The sequence below is a fragment of the Seriola dumerili genome, unplaced genomic scaffold, assembly GCF_002260705.1.
Source record: "Seriola dumerili isolate Sdu_G_001 unplaced genomic scaffold, Sdu_1.0 BDQW01000003.1, whole genome shotgun sequence".
In the NCBI taxonomy this organism is placed as follows: Eukaryota; Metazoa; Chordata; class Actinopteri; order Carangiformes; family Carangidae; genus Seriola; species Seriola dumerili.
Window position 1 is genome coordinate 10,932,706 of NW_019174258.1, and position 14,830 is coordinate 10,947,535.

Consider the following 14,830-nt stretch of genomic DNA (forward strand, 5'->3'; position numbering starts at 1 on the left):
TACAATATGAAATAAAGTGTGTAGAGTTACAGCAGAACATGAACTAACTGACACTTTACTCCACCTTCCTCTGAGTCTTTGCTCCTCACTGGTTTTGCTGTAGTTCATCTAAAAAAAAAGAAAAAAAAAAAAAGAAAAGAAAAAAAGAGATCCCACCCACTGTGACATCATGTTCCGCAGAGCAGCAGGTGGCAGGGTTTGCAGTCTGGTAGGTGTCTCTGTCCCATCAGCAGGCAGAGGACTGCGGGAGAGGCATGGCGCGTTCATTTTTGCGTCCTCCGTTCATGTGTGCATATGGCGGCAGTTCCTCCAGAGACGGCCGCATCGTGACGCCTGCGCCTGTCCCGAGCCCTGACCCTGCTGCAAGGCTCGGACCCGACAGCCCGTTAGCTGCCTGCTGACCGGAGGCCTGCTTGTCCATGGCAGCAGTTGACGTACAGGGAGAGGATGGGGAGCTGGGGCTTAGCGAGGGGGCGGGTGGAGCCTCTGAGCTCGGGGAGGGCGGGGTCTGTTGGGGGACTGGGGATTGCTGTGGCTGTGTGGAAGAAGGGGGCTCCAGAGGAACGTCACCAATGTTGTCCATTTTGTCCAGGTGGACCTGTTGGTCATCGGTTGGCTTGTTGTCAGTGCTGTAGAAGAAACTAACCTCTTTGAAAGACGGTTCCAGCTCATCCTTAATGCTGCTGATGATCTCCACAAAGGATGGGCGCATCTTTGGATTGTACTGCCAACACATTCGCATCAGTTCAAACCTATACAAACACACATACACACACAGGTTAGCTCAGTCCTGCAGTAATGACTCTATCCAGTGAAACTGAGCCTTCCTATCGACAATCCAATACTTACTTTTACCAAATACTTGCTTTCTAATACTAAAACAGCTATAGGTTTAGCCCAGCGGTCTCCAACAGGTGGCTTGCGAGCTACCAGTTGGCTCACCCAAACGTTCTAAGAATATAGTCTGTACAAACCAAGGATGCCTAGATCTACTCCAAATGCAACTCAAACAAACACACAGACAATCCTAGCCCCCCCCCCCCCCCCCAAAAAAAAACATCATCAGATATGCCATAGGCAATATACAGATGGAAAATTTTAGTGGGACTGTATTTGTAACTTCTCTTCTTATTGTTATAGGAAAAATTTAATCCATCATAAATTTGCTGTCATGTAACCAGATTATAACCTCTTTGTAGTTGATAAATAATAAAATGTTTTTGTGTATTTATATTATTAGTTTTTTTTGGACTTATTTACTTTCTCTTTCCTATCTGCATGTTGTGCAGCTGTAACAAAGTGATGTCCCTGCAGAGATCAATAAAGTTTTCCTGACTCTGATCTAGAGTGGGTACTTTGTATGGTATTAGAAAATCTAATGCAAAGTTACCAGTTATGCCATATACAACACTTTCAAATATTGTACAACAGCAGAATGCAAATAATATGACAGTGGGTTTTATGGATATGGTAAAGACAGCATATCATTTTAAAATGATATGCTGTTCGAGAACTCTCTCTCATCAACAGAAATCTGATTTTGAAAACAAGGCATCGTCATTATTCACCCAGCAAACCCTGTGGCTTCACATCTGTTCTCCACATGACTCCACCATCTGATGCATCCTCGATGTTTGGTGGTTGGTGGCCAAATTTGTCTGCCACGCTCACAACTCTATTGATGTGGATTTAAACTTGTGCTGTTTCAACAAACACATCATGGAGAACACTAGAGCACCGAGTGACAAACAGACGGGCTAAGGTATAGAAATCCTAATGACTGCAGGCTGAAGGGCAGCACAACTGCTTCACCGTTCGTGAATAAATACTAGTTACTTATGATTTAATTATAAAGTAGAAGAAAACAGACAGACAGGAAGATGAGAACATAGTGTCACTGTTAGTCTGCTGATGTGCGAATCTTTAGAGTTGCGTGTGTGTGTGTGTGTGTGTGTGTGTTTGTCTCTTACAGCATGTCAGGACAGTTCTGTGGTTTCTCCAGCAGCCCTCCCTCCATGACAAAGCGCAGCACCTGCTCATTGGACAGACCCTGGTAGGGCTGCTCTGCCAGAGTGGCAATCTCCCACAACACAACCCCAAATGACCTATACCGGTGGAAAGATAGAAGGGGTAAATAAGTATGTCTTCCATTATCATAATTGTCATCATAAGACAATTTTTGGCAGCAGTAAACAGAGAGAACAAAGCTGCCACGTGTGTTTGAATGTGTTTGTGTGTGCCTGCTCACCAGACATCAGAGTTAGTGGTGAAGACTCCGTCCTTCAGAGACTCGGGTGACATCCAGCGGACGGGGAGCAAACCCTTACCACCTTTGCGGTAGTAATCTGTCTCATAGATATCTCTGGTCATGCCGAAATCTACCAATACACACAGACACACACAGGGAGGAAGTGAAGCTTTGACAATGGCTACAAAAAAACATCCACAGCATTTGAAGAAGATGGTTCTAACTGTTTAAAAAATGGACCAAAGGAATAAAGGTTACCCCTGACGATCTGGTCGTCCAGTAACTTGAAAATTACACTACCACTTCGTTTCCACTTAGTGAGCAAGCTGCCACCTCCCTCCCATTTCAGACCCTTCGTTGTCAGTGACCTCTGACCTCTCCGCAGTGCTTTACCTCCTATCTTAACAGTGAAGTCCTCGGCCACCATGCAGTTCCTGGCTGCCAGATCTCTGTGGACAAACTTGTTGGCATTGAGGTAAGCCATGCCGTCAGCGATCTGCCCCGCCATCTGAAGCATCTTCTTCAGAGGGGGGAGAGACAGGCTCGACCATTGCTGCTGGAGACAGAGAGATGGGACAGACGAGTAAGTTTTAGATAAACAATAAGGTCCTGATGGTTATTAATTAGCTGACCCACAGGTTATGATGCAAATTCAATGTGTTATATACAGTTGCATGGAGTTCTTGTCAGTGTAATAGTAGTTCTATAAAGAATAGAAAAACTAGACCTAGAACTAGCCTGCACTGCACTGCAGCTTTGCCCAATAAATTCATTCAGGTCTCTTATTTTTTCACAGTGTTGTTTCACATGAAACTTGATTGTTCAAAAGGCAGCTGACTCCATTTATCAAAGGTTTGTGTGTGTCGTTCTGTTTGAAGTTTCATCTGCAAGTAATCCAACAATTAAAAGCTGATAAGTTGTGCTAACTTATCACACTGATTCAAAGTCAGAGACGAACTCTTAATATCAGCTGAGAAAGAAAGTCATCAAATCCTTAATATTGAACTTTATCTTATTCTCTATAATGCTCAAATATTCTGCACTTGTTACCTGTACCTGCTACCGCTGTATAACACCACCCCTACTACACCCCCTTATACCCAAGAGGAAGGCTGACCACCACCTCTGTCTCCACAGGTTAGTGACCTGGTAGAAAGGAGCAAATAGTACCTCTTTCGGTCGGAGTGAGCGTAAGTAACTCTTCAGGTCTCCTCGTGTCATCAGCTCCATGATGACCAAAGTGGGCTGGCCCTGGGAGACCACTCCCAGGAGACGAACCTGCAACAAACACAACACAACACAACACAACACATATCACATCACATCACATCACATTGCCATGAGACAGGTATGGACTCAGAATCTTGAACTGATCTGACCATGTGTTTATTTTTTATCATATTGATTTGGATTTGAACATGTCATTCTCTAATGGTTTAAAAGTCTGACACGCATTCCCCGCCAAAGGACGCCCTATCGTACCCCTTTATCTGACCTTGTTTGCTGCCTCTCTCTTGACTATCAACCGTCAAATAAAGGTGAATAAAGGTGTCTGAGTGTGTACGTACCACATGGTGACAGTTAAACTCCTTCATGACAGAGGCTTCGTTGAGAAACTCGATTCTCTCCCTCATGCTTGCCGATTCGTTGACGGTCTTGATGGCGACACGCGTCTCTGGTTCGTCTTTGACCACGCCCTTTGCCAAGCCCTCATACACCATGCCAAATGACCCCTGGCCAAGCTCACGACTCAGGGCGATCTTCTCCCGTGCCACCTCCCACTCATCCGGTACATACACTTCACAGGAAAAAAAAAAAAAAAAAATTACATATCAATACAGATCTTCACACCTGCACAGACAGTTTCAGTTATTTCGACAACAACAATAAAACTGCATTTGTCTCATAAACATTTCACCCACTTTCTGCAGCGCTGAAGTACTCTGGGTTGACTGAGGCATACAGGACTCCATTTCCAAGACGGTCGCTGTTCCTTAACAAAACAAAAACAAAAGTGTTTACAGACACACAAACACACACACATACACACACACACACAAAAAGCATGCCACATGATGTATAATCATAAATATCACAGGTTTAGCTTCCAGAGAACATTGGAAAAATGCAATACTGACACATTTCAATTTCAAAGCCGACTGATGTTAGAGCAATTCAAAATATTCAATCAAGATGAAAAAATTATTGTAAGAGTTTATTCCTTAAGGGACTATTACAGAACATCAGGTGTTGTTGAGTTCTTGCGTTAATTCATTTCTTTATATTACTTGATTGTCTCCTGATGTCTATATCACATGGTCATGTTTTTTTGTCATCTTTAGCTTTCTTTAAAGAAAATATTTTCACAAACACTCACTAAATAGTGCAAGTTACAACTATATACAGAAGAGGAAGCCAAACACATAACACTGAAAAAATATAGCTTCATTTGCTGCTTAGTTTTATGGGCTATAAAACTAAGTGACAGAGAAAATCATAATAATAATAATAGTAATTATTATTATTATTATTATTGTTATGATTTTCTCTGCAGGTCTTTGCTGGTCTGCTGTGTTGGTTTGGCCTGGCTTGGTGACTCATGTTAGGCAGACCTATTTAATGTTTCTGCTACATGATATTCTGCATCTTGTATTTTTGTTTTTATTTGTTTTAAGCAATCACATTCTGTGTTGCCAGATTTACAGGTTAACTAAACGATTGCTGTGCTCTACACATGTAACTACAGTACCCAGAATCACACACCTTTTCCTGTTGAGGACCACCAGCATTGTGACCAGAAGGCAGATGCAGAGGATGATGGCGATAGGAACAAAGATCATCGCATAGAGAACGTTTTCATATCCTGTTGGGCCAAACATTTTGTTTACTGTGATTGTTGCAGTTGACAGCATTTCTGTATTATTAGAGAACTGGCAAAAACCAAGAGAATTTCACAGTGTACAGATACAAAGGAGTGATGAGTGTGTGTCTTACGTTCAGCGACATAGAGATCCAGAGTGTGTGTCCATGAGCCGTTGCCAGCCAGTGACGTGGCTCTCACTCTGACTGAGTAGTTTCCTGGACTGAGGTTGGAAAGCCGAACGCCACGCTGGGCCTGATACATGTGACCAGAGACACACTCGTGCTTCTCGGTCTGAGAGACACACACACACACACACACACACACACACACACACACACACACACACACACACACACACACAAAAAGAAAAAAGAAAGGTCATTATAGACAGAATTTTACTCATCTGAAAGAGAATCCAAGACCTGATGTTTTTATGATGTTTTTTGTGCAGTAAATATTCACAGGGTTTATGGTGCCAAAGCCATTCCACAACTGATGAATAATAACACTCATGTCTCCTCATTGGGCCAGATGACTGGTCAGTATGTCTACATGAGACAATTGTTTGCAGTTTCTTTGTGTTCATGATTGTGTTTCTAATTTCACTTCTGTTTACTAAGTTAATCTGTTCTGTGTGAAATGTGTTTTTCTTTGAGTTCATGACCAGAAACCATCTTTTAAAATGAGCATGTAGTCATATGGCATCAATAACAAACATTTTTTACCATATAATATGGGATATTAATCAGAAGGACATTATGAAATATATGTTTATGTATATTTCCTTTCTGATGCTATTAGATTGTAAAATAAACACTGCACTCAATAGATCACACACACCAGGCACTGACAGCCTCACCATGTGCTATAATGTGCAATAAGTAACACACAGCTTCTGTGCAATATACCTCATATGCTGCTATTTTGTACATTTTTGTAAATATCGAATTGTACATATTATTTTGTAGTCAATTATTTATCTTTCTCTTTAGTTTTTGTTACTGACATTTTTCTGTTTTTTCTTTCTTGTACTGTCCACTTTGCTGTCGTGACACTGCAAATTTCCCCAGTGTGGGGACTAATAAAGGATTATCGTATCGTATCATATCGTATTGTATTGTATCATTATTGTATCGTAAAAAATAAAAATGAAAAATTGTTTGTTACAGGTAAAATCTGCAAGTTCAAGAGGTTAATTTTGATTCTTATAACCTATATCTGAGTGGGCAACAAACTAATTTAGTCTCTGAAGCTAAAGATATTTACGTTATGCATGAAGAGGATATTGATTGACTGGTTAGACAGAGAGGTCAACCAACATTTCATTCAACAGATGTGGACAACCCTCATGAATAAAATCTGAGAAAAGAACTGAATAAACATGACTTTTAAATCCTTTTTTAATGCCCTAGTCTTTGACAAAACCAACAGGTGATCACTGAGGGTATGCACATGTTGTCTTACCTCAGCAGCCAGTTTAAACTTTATCTCGTACATGAGGATGAGTCCATTGGGGTGAGGTGGCTCTGGCCAGTGCAGGAACACCCAGTCCTCGTGGCCCTCCCAGGTCACTTTGCCTGGTATGTCATCAGCCTTTTCTGGAGAACACAGGGAAATGGGTTACCATGGTGAATACATAGTGAGGTCACATGTTCATTAAAACAACAAAAACACAGATGTGGCCTAGCGGGTGAGAAAACATTTGAGCTACACTCCTCTAACCTGCAGGCTTGGTTCTGGAGAAGACGAACTCTGCCGCGCTGCAGCGTTGCACCTGTCGATTGCAGGCGTGAATGTCGATGCGGTAAACCGTGAACGGCTGCAGGCCGGAGATCTGTAGCTCGCGCTCCGTCACAGATTGCTCCATGAACTCAAACTCTCTGTCCGCCGGCTCCAGGTCAGCGGTGGTGCTACTGTTACCAGCAGCTTGGAGAGGAGGGACTGTGCTGCTGTTGGTGTGCAGGCGGTTGCGGCGGGAGTGAGTGGAGTTGGCGATGCCAAAGAGATCTCTACGGCGACGATCGGGTGGCCTGGAAGTGAGAGGGGATGGATGGTGGGGTGGAGGTACAAGAGGGGCAGGAGGGAGGTTGAGTTTGATAATGTATGTGAGAGTAAATTTAAACCTTTGAAACAAACTAGCGAGAGTAAAATGAATATGTAACACTGACAAAGAGATGTGTTTGACAAGATGAGGAGTTCTGTCTAAGAGGTGGATGAAGCACAAACTGTCACAAGGAGGTATTTTGTGCCTGTGCGCTTTGTCGTTTTACCACGATGATGCCAGAGTTACTGGAAATCTTTCCTCGCTCAGCTTTGAGTCTTCTGAGTGATTTGCTTACTTTCATCGCCATTTGGCTTCAATTTCAGCAGCTAGGATGAAACCTGGTACAAACACACTAAATAAAATTACTGAACAGCTCAATTGGTTTTATACAACTTCAACTTTCACAAGCAAAGTATACACTATATGCCAATAGGTGACCACACCCACAGCTACCACATCTGACCACAGTCCAACAAAAGTTTACCAAGTTGTTCCTCGAGCATGTGTGTTTAATTTCATGACATTTGGTTTAATGGAAGAGTTTTTTTGTTTTTTTTTTTACCTCCACCAGGTTTTGTTTCCAGTGTGTACCAGTTACATCCTTTCATTACCTTAAACTTTTTTACCTTTAATAATATTTCTCTTCTCAGGAACAATGAGTCGTGTTTTCTCTCTCTAATTGTTTCAAACAGTTCCACCAAACGTAGAAAAGCCTCTGTTATGTATGTAGCAATGACATAAGCAGGGCTCAGATACAGATTTCCAATTTACAAAGGGACGTACATGTTTGATCACACGCTGCTGTGGTCTGAAAAACCTGAAGGTGAAAGGAAAACGCAGGAAACATGATAACCCCTGTTCTTCCTAAGCACATCCACTCGTTTCTCCTGCATCTGCAAAACACGCTGAGAACTAATTAACATCAACTGGACTGAACTCTGCGTGCCTCTGTGTGTGTGGCTGTGTGTGTGTGTGTGTGGAGATGTGATGCAGATGTCTGCAGTACAAGGAAGAACACTAACTCCCTAAATCAGACAGTAGCAGAAACATAATGTAGAGATAAATTAGAGAAATATGAGGACTGGTTTGTTGCTCTCCATGGACCCTCAGCCCCCTCTCTACTTTTTTTGTTTTGGCTGGGTTGTTTTTTATTTTACTATAATTACATAAATGTGAAGACGGCTACTGATCTGCACTGAAGTTACAGAGATATTACACAAAAACTACATATTAACAGCACAGAAGAAAAAGAGTATTTTCCCATGAGATCATATCATTTAAGATAAACTGTGAAATAATGATGATGAGTCGCTGACCTTGGTGTAAAAATTGAGTTGTGCAGGAAGTTTTCAAAGACTTTTCGGTAGGAGGCGTCAGCAGCTTCTGCCTCCAGGTCCTCCACTGACTTGGGGCAGGGGCAACAAGGACCTTTATCTGCCCCCTCAGGATCTGGTTTAGTGGGCTTAGTGTCCTCTTCCTGGTCTCCCACACCAATGGCAGCAATCCGTATAGGGATCTTCAGCTCTGCCCGAGGGAGAGGAAAATGTATTTCATGACTGGTGTACCCTCAACAACTTGCAGTAAATTAGAGTGTTTAAGGTGTGTGTGTATATGTGTGTGTGTGTGTGTGTGTGTGTGTGTGTGTGTGTGAACCTTTAGAGCAGTAGTTGTGCTGGTAAAGCTCCCTGTCTTCGGCTTGTTGCTGCCATCTGACCAGGTAGTAAGTCTGGTTTCCATTTGGTGAGACAGGGGGCGACCAACGCACCACCAGCTGTGTGGAGGAGTTGGAGTATGCTCGCACATCCTGAGGCATGGAGGGAGCTGAGAGAGAGAGACAAACATCAAAATTATTCTGATCTCAGTGTCATCACTATGTGGCTGCTTGATAAACCAGTTTTCTAACAACTTGTAGGAAACGTCTCTCCTTCAGGGTAGGATGCAGAGTCTGCCAGTGCAGATGTGATTCGCTGACATCACAGCGCTGCTATGTCTTTACAGTGCAGCTGGGTTTGTTTAAAACAGTCTTCCATTTCATCTAATTGTATTATAGTTTTTTGCAAATCAGTTTTTTCTTCGTCTCTTTGAGTTGCAGCTGTGTTTATTTAAAAACTCCCTTCCTCTCCATTTCCTTACAGTACATCTGCATGAAATCCAGAAACGTTATCGCGCTGTCATCATGAAACAATCCCGCAACTTTTTTGTGAAAAAACAAGTAGCAATGTGAACAGAGCGTTACCCGTCAGTCAGTGTGTCCGCTGTGGGACGCTGTGGGACGCTGTGGGACGCTGTGTGTTAATGTCACAGTGTAACTTTCTGTGCTTCTACGACCGCTGTTCACAGCTCTTCCTTTAGCCGATGCGGTCATGTCTTCACCTGGCCTCTACTATTCTATGTCCTTCCACCTAAATGAAGGAATGACCTCTGACCTTCCCACTATAGCCACTTATTTAAGATGACAACTTTCAGCTATTTAGTGGAGGCTTTGTTAATCACTTTCACCCTTTTAGCACCTTTCTGTCATTTGCAGTTGTTCTAGGGTCATAGTAACATTTGTTTTCTCTGCTGTCAGTCTTCAGCCTGTGACCTTTGACTTAGGGAAATTATCCTGTTTACCTGAGGGGCTTGTGCGGATGTAGACCACCTTGCTCTTGGCAGTCGGCATGTGTTTGTCCTCGACCATCAGCGTGATAGCTTTGACGAAGATAGCGTACTGCGTCCAGGGTTTCAGGTTGGACAGCAGAACTCCGGGGTCCGAGTCCTTGTCTGGCCTCAGCTCCACATCCACCATGTTCCAGCTGTTGGAGCCGCAGCCATCCTGCCCCTCGAACTCTGTGATGTTCTGGTACGGCCTGGGAGGAAGACAATTAATGTCATAGGTGAACAATTATTCATCAACCTTTTGGCTTGCTTAATTATAGTTTTTATTCACATATACAATTAAAGAGACTGACTTTGAAATAGAGAATCAAAATTTGATATACACCTGTTTTGCTCTCTTGTTCATATATATATTACTAAACAAACCCTAAATAGCATTAGAAAACACTTATGTGTTTCCATCCACGTTTTTATGTGCACTTTCCATTTGTGCATAAAAAGCCTGAGAGGAATCTTGAAAAAAGTGCTCTTCAAATTAATATATCAGAAAAACATAAAATGTCGTATTTTCATCATATTTTCCTCATATTTTCCTCATTGTTTTAGTTTGTTTGAGGTTTGACACCATCTTTTCTGCAATGGTTTGATGTCACTCGACTTGAGAACTATTGCAACTGACTGTTTATCTCTATCTGTTTATCTTCTAATATTCACATTAGTCGTGGACTGACACGCAGATCTTCTGGAAATTGGTTTAAAATGTTTTATTTATTGTTCAGTGCATTTAAAATCCTGTTAATCAATGTGATACTGAGATTCCAACAGATAACAGATTTTTTTTTGTCTTTATACAAGTCAGTTGATAAGCTAGGGGAATCAAGTCTCAGTTCCTATCTCTGCTAGAATCAGCAGCCTGGGGAAGGACGCAGTTAATGACTGAAAAACTTACGCCTCCTTGTAGTAGACGATAAAACTGATGAGGTCTCTGTAGTCCGGGGGCCGGTAGCGTTGCCAGGTCAGTTTGATCCTTTTACTGCTAGTGCTATTGGACTTAAACTTTAGGATAGTGCTTTCACCTAGGAGAGAGTCAGAGCAGAGTTAAAATCAAAAGTACTTCAATATGTTTCTGCTACCATTAGTCTTGTTGACAGAGCAATGCAGTAAATACTGACACATGGTGCAGAGCAGGAGGAGGCGTTTGCAAACTGCTAGTAAACTAGAGTATGTCCTGCACATGCACTGGACATAGCAATTTAAATGTTTGTGGGTTTTTTTGACCCTTACAGCTGGCACGGTCGCCGTTGTTTCGGAAATCGCTCTCATCAAAGCGGCCCTGGATGCCCGTCTTGTTCCACATGTTGCGGATCTCAGACATGCAGAGCTTTGGGTTAGCTCTGAAGAACAGCTTTCCTGTTTTGATGGTGAGATTGTGCTGCTTCCAGTCCCAAAGATACTGGAGCTGCTGGTTGTCGAATGCTGAGAAGGCATACATGCTACAGGGCAGAAAGAAGAGAAGATGAATGAATGATGGTGAACAATGTGTGTCTTAATTCTATATTTGCTGTCTACTGTTTCTGCCTCAATTTATTGTGTGTATCGTGTGATTCATGCCAAGCTGATGGCCAACTTTCCCATCAAGGACAATGCCTTATTTTCAGTGCATAGTGGAAAATAAGGAGAGGAGAGGAGAGGAGAAGAGAGGAGAGGAGAAGGGAGGAGAAGGGAGGAGAAGGGAGGAGAGGAGAGGAGAGGAGAAGAGTTTTATGAGTCACTGGGTAACACCCAGACATCCAGGAATGGCTGTAATGTGGGCCTTGGGGCAATAAGATTCCTGTGAGCTCAAGGAGAAACAGACGGAGGAGGGAGTGAAGGCCACTCCATGGCCCTGAGAGAACCTTTCCTTGGACTGTTGGAAGTCCGTGTTTCCGCTATATACAAAATTATTGCCGCTGCTGCTTCAGAATCTTTTGAAATGTCATGAATTTGCAATTACCCGACTATGCAGAGGCAAAGTCCTGATGTGGGACAATCGGTGTTCCATACTATCTCACTGCATAAACCAGTGAAAACTGCAGAGTGACAGTGAAATGCTCATTGGGTGAAGCGGTGACTGAGCTTCGTACACTGAGGTTGGAAAGGTACACACTGAGGCCAAAATCAAACTTGACTGTTGTCTGTTTGTGTGTCCTCCGCACACCACTGTTAACACTTGTCAAAGATAGTTTGTGAGGGAAGAAGCTGCACTCTCTAACGCCACTGTGCAACTACAAACGAGGTCAGAGGTCCTTTAGGTCATACAAATGGAGTGAAGCATCTTCTTCTCAGTAATTTAAGCTTATACGACATATTTTTCAACCATGACCTTCAGTATTTGTTCAGCATCAACCTAGTGTACTTTTTGGATTCATATAAATTAAATCATTTTGATTGTTAATGTCTCCTCATGTCCCTTTATTGAGGAAAAACAACTTATTTGATAAATTTTCATTCTGCCCCTAAATTTCTTTATGCACTAAATTTTTCAACTTAACTAAAAAAAAGTGTAGCGTGTAGAGTAAGTGAGTGTAGAGTTCTGGAAATAACCTTAAGTTAGACGATATTCAATCTGACTGCCTGGGTAGGGGGCTGCAGACACTTCCACTTCATGTTTTATTCTATGACATCTATGATACGTCAGTAAATAAATTAGTTGTGATTTATTTAAGCTTTTATGTCTCTTAAAAAAGGGCTGGTTGCTAACAAGTGGCTAAATCAGACTACAGAGGTAGTCTGGAAAGTTAAATGTCATCATGCCTAACATAAAAACCGATCTACACACTAGTCGGCCTTTATAGCCTCGTTGTGTTTTGTAGGAGCGCTCGTACAAAACATTTTAACTTTGTAAGAGGAAAGGCTTTTGTAGAAGAGGTAAGAGCTAAATCAAACTACAAGTTGTTAATTTAGTGACTGTGACGTTGAAATCATGCGACCATTTATAGCCTAACATCAGCTTTTTACTTCTGGCGATTGTATTTAGGCTTCAAAAATCATAAAACTCGTGTGTATTTGTGAATATTATCTTGCTGAAGAAAACATGCGAGTATCATAAGCTTGTTTGTCGCAGGGTTTATTTTCTGCAGTAATCCAAAAGCCGATGTTAAAATCCCATTGGCTTTTTGTCGAGGGAACCAGGGCGATGCTAACGTCCCGTTTCCCTGCAGAACTCCATTCGAGGTCTCATTATTTTTTAAAAATGCCATTAAGCTTCAGTCAGCTGATTTACTTTTCCAGTTGAAAACAAAATTCTTCAGTGTGTTTTTTTATATTTCTGTGACGATGTTACAGTTGACCAACCCAAAACAAGTAAGTCTGTCCATCATAACATAAGTTCCAGTCTGCACCTCACAGTCAAAACATCTCTCATCGGCCAACATTTCAGCAACGACCTTGACTGGCCACATCAGAACACCAACACAACACAACATTCCTTCCTCACATTAGTTACTGCTATTCAGGAGATTCCTCTATAGTCAAACATAATGCAAGAACACGAAGAGTAGAGCTGAACTCAGACTATGGCCACACACCAACCTCAGCCCCTGCTGTGAGCTGCTGGGGGTTCACATTGGGACTTTGTGTCTGCATGTGTTCATAGCTAAATAATGTGTGTGTTTGTGTGTGACCGTACTCGTCCAGCAGGTTTTCTCCATCGATGTATCTGAGGCTGCGGAGGAAGGCCAGGGAGCTCAGAGTGTGGGAGTGTCTGATCCGCACATAACCCGTCACCCTCTGGATCAAACCTGTGAAACTCTCCAGCTCTGCCACCATGTTGTCTAAACGCACACAAACACACACAGACACACTCATGTTAATACTAATTTCTTAACCTGCTCTATTAGTCTATGTATGTACTGTTTATTCACTCAGTTTTTATTACTGTCTTAACTAGGTTCAAGTCACTATTATGGTTGGACTGAACTGTAAATCTTGCTTTATATCCCATTCTGTGTAGAACTTGTGGAACTTGAACATTGGAGGTATTTCTTTTGAGATGTGATTTACTGAAAACTACCTGCCTGAATCGTCTCTTCTACCTTCTACCCCTTTTTTCCTCTCATTTATTTCCCTCATTAATTCATATTCTTTCTTGTCTCCTGCTTCTTAATTACGATTTTCTGAGCAATACCTGGAAATTACACAGTTCCGTATCTTAACAGACCTCTTGGAAGTTGTTCTAGACTAATCCTAACATTGCTTTTTTAATACAAATACAAAAATTGCTTTAGTGTTAAAATGATATTGAATATTCAAGTCAAGAGGGGCTGATGAAAAAAAATCTTTTTAGCTGTAAATCAAAGAGGATGCAATCATTCTTGAGAGGACATTGTTCCACAGCCAATCTAACCTTAAAAAATATTTTGTGTTTTTATAGCACCATACATTCAAAGATGATGGTAATCTCCAATCTTCCTGATTGGAGAAAATGTTGAGAAATACTGCAGCTCCCTGCAGAACTAACTCCTTTTGATGTCATCAGTCATGGTTTAACAGTATGTAACTAACAGGTAATTCTAATTGTCTAGACCAGCTAAGAAACATGTATGATGTGGTGAAGTGAAATATGAACTCCTCTGTCCACTGGCAGCAGGATAAGTAGTGTAGAAATGTTAGTATTAGCTGTCGTGTTGTTGTGGTACGCTGCAGAACTTACGGCCTCTGCGGATGTTGATATGCAGGTTGCCTTTGATAACAGTGCAGCCTTTGAGAGACTGAGCAGCGTCCATGGAGTCGATGACCTTCTCCTCACACACTTTATCACACAGACCATCACAGGCTGTACAGGACATACTGGAGACAGACAGGGAGAGATAGTGAGAGACAGGAGACAGTAAATGTGCAGTATGTCATTTCACTGACACACTGTTTAGCTAAAGTCTTAAAACTCTCCCCTGACCTTTTAGTTTTTATTTCGGTCACCGAAAGATTTTACGTCAGTGTTTTACAGGAGCAGCTAAATGATGTCTAGGACAGATTCCAAGATTTAACCAGAAACTTTCATTATATAAACTAATGGCCCTTTATTGTAGCTGTTGTATTA

General features: G+C 41.9%; 1 protein-coding gene across 1 annotated transcript in view; it reads right to left on the reverse strand.

Moving 5' to 3' along the window:
- Positions 1 to 226: 226 nt before the first annotated feature.
- The window catches only part of LOC111217738 (insulin-like growth factor 1 receptor), a 45,310-nt gene continuing 30,706 nt past the window's right edge, over positions 227 to 14,830 (reverse strand). Inside the window, exons 4-22 of the mRNA XM_022739725.1 lie at positions 14,444 to 14,580; positions 13,421 to 13,565; positions 11,038 to 11,246; positions 10,703 to 10,829; positions 9,769 to 10,004; positions 8,809 to 8,976; positions 8,472 to 8,679; positions 6,834 to 7,141; positions 6,564 to 6,709; positions 5,243 to 5,393; positions 5,012 to 5,111; positions 4,171 to 4,241; positions 3,817 to 4,046; positions 3,419 to 3,526; positions 2,642 to 2,804; positions 2,249 to 2,378; positions 1,971 to 2,105; positions 555 to 752; positions 227 to 461 (exon numbers count right to left, since the gene is read on the reverse strand). Coding sequence (XP_022595446.1) covers positions 227 to 461; positions 555 to 752; positions 1,971 to 2,105; positions 2,249 to 2,378; positions 2,642 to 2,804; positions 3,419 to 3,526; positions 3,817 to 4,046; positions 4,171 to 4,241; positions 5,012 to 5,111; positions 5,243 to 5,393; positions 6,564 to 6,709; positions 6,834 to 7,141; positions 8,472 to 8,679; positions 8,809 to 8,976; positions 9,769 to 10,004; positions 10,703 to 10,829; positions 11,038 to 11,246; positions 13,421 to 13,565; positions 14,444 to 14,580 — 3,205 coding nt within the window. The remainder of the gene's footprint in view (positions 462 to 554; positions 753 to 1,970; positions 2,106 to 2,248; positions 2,379 to 2,641; positions 2,805 to 3,418; positions 3,527 to 3,816; positions 4,047 to 4,170; positions 4,242 to 5,011; positions 5,112 to 5,242; positions 5,394 to 6,563; positions 6,710 to 6,833; positions 7,142 to 8,471; positions 8,680 to 8,808; positions 8,977 to 9,768; positions 10,005 to 10,702; positions 10,830 to 11,037; positions 11,247 to 13,420; positions 13,566 to 14,443; positions 14,581 to 14,830) is intronic.